Source organism: Merops nubicus, unplaced genomic scaffold (assembly GCF_000691845.1).
Source record: "Merops nubicus isolate BGI_N331 unplaced genomic scaffold, ASM69184v1 scaffold49122, whole genome shotgun sequence".
NCBI classification, from domain to species: Eukaryota; Metazoa; Chordata; class Aves; order Coraciiformes; family Meropidae; genus Merops; species Merops nubicus.
Genome location: NW_008592639.1, coordinates 10,010 through 17,423, shown reverse-complemented (window position 1 = coordinate 17,423; position 7,414 = coordinate 10,010). Strand labels below are relative to the sequence as shown.

The 7,414-nt window shown below is 44.3% G+C and overlaps 1 protein-coding gene across 1 annotated transcript in view; it reads left to right on the top strand.

The window, feature by feature from the left end:
- Window positions 1–327: 327 nt before the first annotated feature.
- CEMIP (cell migration inducing protein, hyaluronan binding) overlaps window positions 328–7,414 on the top strand; it is a gene marked incomplete at its 5' end in the record, with an annotated part of 12,100 nt that continues 5,013 nt past the window's right edge. The window contains 7 exons of the mRNA XM_008935194.1: window positions 328–363; window positions 455–610; window positions 2,121–2,301; window positions 3,996–4,211; window positions 5,116–5,327; window positions 5,798–5,983; window positions 6,698–6,902. Coding sequence (XP_008933442.1) covers window positions 328–363; window positions 455–610; window positions 2,121–2,301; window positions 3,996–4,211; window positions 5,116–5,327; window positions 5,798–5,983; window positions 6,698–6,902 — 1,192 coding nt within the window. The remainder of the gene's footprint in view (window positions 364–454; window positions 611–2,120; window positions 2,302–3,995; window positions 4,212–5,115; window positions 5,328–5,797; window positions 5,984–6,697; window positions 6,903–7,414) is intronic.

Sequence of the window (7,414 nt, the reverse complement as noted above, 5' to 3'; positions counted from 1 at the left end):
ACCTAACAATGAAAAGAGTGTGGTCATTAGACACGGGGAAAAAGCTTTATCAGACAAGTAAACTATGCCCGGTAATCACTGGTTTAACCTCAGCTTGGAGCATTCAGGTTCATGTCTGCTGCTTCATGTGATCTGCATATACTGCAAGATGTGCCAAAAAAGATCTTCCAAAACTGGATGGAGAACAAACCTGGGAAATTCCCCGTGAGCACTGTTCAGTAATTAAGCCCTGCTGTCCTCCAGCTCATTGGTTTGATTATTTTAGTTTGACATGATAGAATATAGCAAAACCAGACCTCTTCTGAAGCATCTCTCTTCTCTTTGCAGGTTTGCTGACAATGGCATTGGCCTGACCTTAGCGAGGTAAGCGTGACACAGGTTGTGCCACAGCCTGGGGCACAGCTGGTGGGGACAGGTGGGAGCAGCCCCTTCACCTCCAGCTCTTCCTCCCTAGTGGTGGGACTTTCCCTCATGATGATGGCTCAAAGCAAGAAATCAAGAACAGCCTGTTTGTTGGTGAGAGTGGAAACCTGGGCACCGAGATGATGGGCAATGAGATCTGGGGACCTGGTGGCCTGGATCACAGAGGAAGGACCCTCCCCATTGGCCCGTAAGTTCAACTCAGCACATCAAAGCGCTCACTGTTCCCACTCAGTGAAAACTCCAGCCCAGTGTGGTTTCTTCAGCACTGTTCAGTTTAATAAGCATTACATAGAAAGGATTTGGTTTCATGTCTCCCGATCCCAAAGTCCTCACTGTGCAGCTGCTGCTGGCAGGTACATACTTGCAGGTTGCCAAGACAGAATCAAACTCCTCTTTCCTTCCCCCTCCCCTCTGCAAACAGAGTTGAGAAGACAGCAAGAGGACTGTGTGCTAGCTGGGCACTTCTGTATCTGTGGTCAGCAGTGGCTGAGTGATGTGGCAGTCTCCATCCAGGTCAGCTGCCAGGAAAGCTCACAGGAGCCTTTCCCTGGGCTTGAGCTGGCCCAGATGTGGTCAGAGCTGCTGTTACTATTGCTGCTGTGCTACAAGAATTTGATGCCTTTGTTAGTTTTGAAATGGCTAGTGAACTTCATGTGTGGTCTCTTCCTAGACCTTAGTCCTACAGACTGGTTGGCAAGTGCAATAATGTTTTGTTGTTATTCCTAAAAATATCCTCACAGTCGCCCTAGAGTGAACAAACAGCTCAGCTGATTTACTCTTTCTGCCACATTATACGCTTGTCTTGCTTGTCAATAGTGATACAGGAGGCTTATTAACTACAGTACTAATGAAAACCAGATATGCTATGGCTCTCCTTCTAATATCCTTGACGGATATATGTGGGCATATTTCTTCTTGGGTGTTGTGTGAAGAAACTCAGAGGGACAGAACAGGAGCAGGCAAGTCTTGTCTAAGGGAAACCATTCATATGAGGAAGGGATCAAATTTATTTATTGTGAGTGAAATTTGAAACATCTCATCTTAACCTCTTAAGGGGTTTAAGTATCTCCTTCACTTAATCATTGTGAAAAATGGAGCCTTCTTTACTTTGCAGATGGTATCAGAAAAGGCTATTAATAAAGGTTCATTGGTCTGCCCCTTCACCTCTTTTCAACCCTATAGGCTGTAAGACCTTTCCTTGTTTTCCAATCCATTTTTTATTGCAGTTGAGTTGCACTCTTTCTCTCCAAGATCGTTTGAAAAGAGTGGTGGGACTTCTTCTAGCCCTACCCTTCCTCAGCCCAAGGAGCCTGCGCAGCTCTGATGAGTTTCAGGTTTCCCTGCTGCAGAACTTGTTTCTGATAGCAAGCACAAATTTATTCATTTTTAGGTCAATGCTTTGGCATTGCTGTAAGTTCTTTCCCTGGAGGAGCACAGACCAAAGAAAGATGATCTGTTCAGACACAAGAGAACTTGGGCTGAACTTGCAAGGATAAGAGGACTTCACAGACCTAAAAAGGAGGAAAATCCCTTCTCTTCCAAAACATGAACCCAGGAGTCATCCTAAGGGCTGTAAAAAAAAAATGCAGGCAGCTGAGAAACTAGTGCTGTGGGACTGTAGATGTCTAGAACATGTTCCCAACCTCATGGTATTGTGTCACGACCAAGTCTCTCCTTCTCCTCCAACTGTGTTTTAGGGATTTTCCTATTCGAGGGATTCAGTTCTACGACGGGCCGATCAACATCCAGAACTGCACCTTCCGCAGGTTCGCGGCGCTGGAGGGGCGGCACACGAGCGCCCTGGCCTTCCGCCTCAACAACGCCTGGCAGAGCTGCCCCAACAACAACGTCACCGCCATCCGCTTCGAGGACGTCCCCGTGAGTTGGCCTCCTCAGAACGGCCTGTTCCAGGCCGCCTGTGAGTGGAGCTGTGGGCAAAAAGGGTACAGGAACATTCAGGAGAAACGTGAGGTCTTCAGGGGGTTGCCCGTTGTCTTTGCCAGAAGTTTAACAAAGAGGGTGGCAGCTAAGAAAGAGAAAATTGGATGGGTGAAAGAAGATGGAAATAGAATTCTCTGGCAGGTTTGCAGGAGACAAGAAGCAGGCAACAATTTAAAATAAAATAAATTTAAAAAGTGACATTCAAGTGAGAATAATTTCCATTTCTATATGTCTTGGAAACTTTGAAATAGGGAGAAGATCTGCTCCTTTATTTTCAACAGCTGTAAAGCAACAACAGAAGGAAATCTGTTGTGGAAGGTCAAACTCACCTAGAAGTAGACAATACTGATTTTGGGAAACAGCCAGTGAAACTGAGCCATGCAGGGTAATTCTGCAGCCCTGCACACCAGGGTAATTCCATGGACTCCAATTCTGCAGACATAAATGAGAGCAGAGCCCAGCCAAAAAGAGCCTGCCAAACTTTGAATTACAGTATGAACTTCTGGGTGCTGGTCTGAACCTGCCCTGGGGTCTGTGCTTTTGAATTATTTTTATGTTTGCTTGCACAAATATGTGCTAAGTGGTTCGCTGAGGTACACCTCTAGCAGCTGTTAAATCGAATTGCCAAACATTACAAACAAATAAATAAATAAAGTGGTTAGGATTGAAATTATTTGGGTTGCATAACTTTCAAAAACTTAGCAGGCTTGCTCACATGTCAGAAAAAGTGCTGACTGGAGCTAAATGGGATGGGAAAGGCAAAATCCCCTAAAAGCGTTGGTTGGTCACTCTCTCACATTGCACCAAGCAGGCTGGTGGCATGACATCTATTTATACTGGATAATAATGTCAGTCAGAAGTTGGCTGAGGAGCCTTTTCCCAGGGGAGGTCACTGATTATTCCCAGCATCAGTGTGCCTTTATATGGCTTTGGAACCTTACAAGTATGTTAGCAGGCAATGAATGAAGTGGCTCTAGTGAAATCACCTCATCTCCTGAACCTTCCTCCAGAATTTTAAAACAAACCTTCTTACAGCTGAGGCTCAAATGCTGGTTGTTTTAGCCTTTCCCCCATGGTCAGCAGGGGAATCTGTGTCTGCTCTGTGTGACAAATCAAACGTGCCTTTTAAGTGTGTGACCCAGCTCTACAATGACTTCAGGCTTAATGAAGAGGTAGTGTGCAGGCAGAGGCAATCTTAATATGCCTGTACCAACTGGCACTGGTGGCCCTGCCAACTAACAAGACCAGCTCAGCTGAAAGTTGTTTTGGTGCTTCCATCTTCGGATGACCAGTTTCAGAGGCTCATGGTTTTATTACCACATAAGTGCCATCTCAGAGGACCTGCAACTCCAAACTTTATTTGAAGTCATGGGGCCTCAGAGGCATTGAACATCAAGCTGACCAGCCAAAATTTGTGACCATTTAAAGAATGGTGATGTTAGTGCATACACAGATTTCTTCATGCACAAGTTGACCCACAAACCCAACACTGTTTCTTGTCCAAGCTACTTTCCAGTGCCAAGTGAAGTCAGAAAATGGGTCCTCTGAGACATGGGTCCCCATAACCATGCTGTATTCAAAGTGATGAATTCCTTTCTGGAGATGTAAATGTGTTTAACTCTTTTGTTTAGATTACCTCAAGGGTCTTCTTTGGAGAACCAGGTCCATGGTTCAATGATCTGGACATGGATGGTGATAAAACATCAGTTTTTCATGACGTAGATGGTTCTGTGTCAGAATATCCAGGCTCATACCTGATAAAAGAAGATAACTGGTTAATCAAGCACCCAGATTGCATTGATGTCCCTGACTGGAGAGGTTCCATCTGCAGTGGACACTTTGCACAGGTAAAGCTGCTTACAGTATCCTTATCACTTTAGTTTAAATTTCTCAACGCTGTACAGCTTTATCTTTAGAACTGGACTTTCTTCAGGGTGCTCAGGGTTTATTTATCTGCACGTCTGCACAGGTAGTTTTTGGCATGAGGATACTATGGTGCATTTTCAGTTACTTTGGCCTCAACTGCTAACAGCTCTAACAACTTCTGCTTGAAGTCCCCTAAGAGCTCCATGAGCATTAACAGATTAATATTCATAAGTCTATGGGCTGTCGGCTAGTTATTTTTCCTTGATTTATGGAGGGAAGCGTTGCCCACAGTGTTATGGGAAATGTGCTGTGCAGTTGAAATGAGACATCAGTTCTCATGATTTTTCATCCTGCTGTGTAACCACCAAACCAGTGTTCCTACCACACGAGCTCGGAGTGCTGCTGCCTTGAGAGAGTCATCACTTTCCTCTCATGAGTAGCGCCTGTTTTTGTCTTGGGTGTTGCAACAGTTGTTTTCTTTTCTGTGTAGTGCCACTAAAGCCAATTTCTAACCACTGAGCTAGTTTTCACGCTTCTACTGAACAAGAACCCTTCTGTCTGGCTTTCAGAAGTCAGATGTCTAAGGTAGATACTGCCCCACTGCTGAGGGTCGCCACTAACGCTGGGGAATGTCAGCCCTACTGCAGGCCTGTTTGAAGCTTTGATTGGCACGTACTCTTGCACTCAGTGATGGAAACGATCCTTCTTTCTTTTCTGAAAACCATTTTGTTGGAAAGGAAGCCTAATAAATTGAATATAAGTGTACGGCATGCAGGTCGCTGCTGTAGTCACAGGGCTTGCACCAGTTCATGTCCACTGAGTAGCTGTGCCTTTAGTGTTTTCCTGTAGTTCATTAAAACCCTTGGTGATCATTTTTTCATCTAGATATACATCCAAGCCTACAAGCCAGCCAACCTGAAAATGAAAATAATAAAAAATGACTACCACAATCACCCGCTCTACTTGGAAGGGGCTTTGAGCAAAAGCACTCATTACCAGCAGTATCAGCCAGTTGTAACTCTCAGGAAAGGCTACACCATCCACTGGGACAAGACAGCCCCTGAAGAGCTGGCCATATGGCTCATCAACTTCAACAAGTGAGTGATCTGACCGAATTCCAATATCGCAGCCCAGCAATAGAACTGCACATTTTTAATGGGTGAGGTCATCACCTCATGAGCTCTTCCAGGAGGAACATGCTTGTTCCAGGAAGTCCATTGCGTTCACCATCTTTCCATTTGATATCTCAGATTCCTGTTTCCTCTCCTGGGAAGTCCTGCAAGATAACATGGTTCATTTGTACAAGCCTAGAGCTAATTCACTGCTGGTGCATGACAGCCACAGGTGTAGAAGTCAGGAGCAGATCTGACCCATGTTGCTTAACTTAACCCATGGTTGTTATGTCTAATTTATGTTGCATCGATTCATCCCAAACCATTAAAATTTTTACCAGCCAGGAAAAAATGGTTACATTTCAGAGTGAATTATTTAGTTTGGCTTCTAGCATGCCCAGGAAAATAATAGTCATGTGTCAATTTGTTATAATGTGGGTCTTTGCTATTTTTAGGAACGACTGGATCCAAGTAGGGTTTTGCTATCCTAAAGGGACGACATTTTCCATTCTCTCAGACATCCACAATCGTCTCTTGAAGAAAACGTACAAGACTGGAACCTTCTACAGAACCTCTCAGATGGAGAAACTGGAGCACAGATACCCTAGCAAAGGATACTACTACTGGGATGAGGACACTGGGTAAGGACATAGGCCTTGCCGATTTGGACACTGCTTTGGGAAAGCTGCTGCAAATGTCAACAGCTTCACTAGTGCCATTAGCTGGGATCACAACAAAACCAGAAAGTCTTTCTGGGACTGTGACCAGTGTTTAATTTTCCTGGGACTCCCACGGCTGCCAGTCATTCACAGCCTCTGCTGCACTGCCAGTTACTCTGGGAAAGGTTTTGCTAAGTGAATACAAATTAAAAAAAAAAAAAAAAAAAGACAATAGTAAAGTGCAAACCATGAAACTGAACAGGAGACACACCCAACCCTTTTTGTTTTGAATAGCAACTGTTTATAAACCCCATGACAAGAATGCAGAGGAACTAAAAAGTGTAGTGTCTGTTAGTTTCTTTTCAAGAATTAGAAGAATGGGAAAGAAAGATCCAAAATACAAGGCATATATTTCTACATGAATGTATCATTATACAATGGAGCTCAAAGGGAGTTCAGGTGTCATCTGATTTTTCTGTCTTAAGTTCCCTGACCTCCCCAAACCATTTATGAGATGTGTCTCCACTTTTATTTTCATGTGATGTGTTGAACCCTATAAAATGCAGACATTGGCACGGAGAGCATGCAGTGCACATTATTGCAAAGCATTAGGAAGGAGTCCACCAAAACTGGCAGTTGGAGGGTTTTTGCACAGATGTCTCAAGGATGCTGTTTAATTTTCTGTCCTACCTTCAGGCTGCTATTTCTGAAACTCAAAGCTCAAAATGAGAAGGAGAAATTTGCTTTCTGCTCTGTCAAGGGATGTGAACGGATCAGGATCAAAGCTGTGATCCCAAAGACAGCTGGTGTCAGTGACTGTGAAGCCATGGCCTATCCCAAGTACATTGAGACTCCCATAGTAGAAGTACCAATGCCTAAGAAGCTCTCTACTGCACAGCTGGTAAAATGGTTGATTTCTTATCACAGAATTCCTGCCAGTGTAATCCTGTACTTCTGGCACATATTGTGCCCACAGACATAGAAAGACTTTGCACCAGGTTCAGTATATCCTGTGCCTAATTTGCTGAAATAGTTCAGGCTTGTGAACTGATATGAAAGATTCTTGCATGTGCAGAGAGCACAGGTCCTCAAAGGATGGAGCCACCCAAGGCTTTGGTTAAGTTGGATACTTAGTCTTTTGGGACTCTGTCATGATGTGCTGTGCTTAAAAGCACAGGGTGAAAAGTGATGAGCTGGAAGACAGGTTGGCCTAGGGAATGTGATTCTGGAGAGACACAAGCTTCCTTGCATGGCCTCCAGCTCCTCCAGGCTATAATAGCAGTGTCAGAGAAGTGACTGCATAGCTGAGTGTCTCATTCATATAATGCATGACGCTGTCTCCTATATCTAATCCAGTCTGGTTCTAGGGGAGGGAGGGGGATATTTATCAGGGTATTTTTTTTTTTTGTTTTC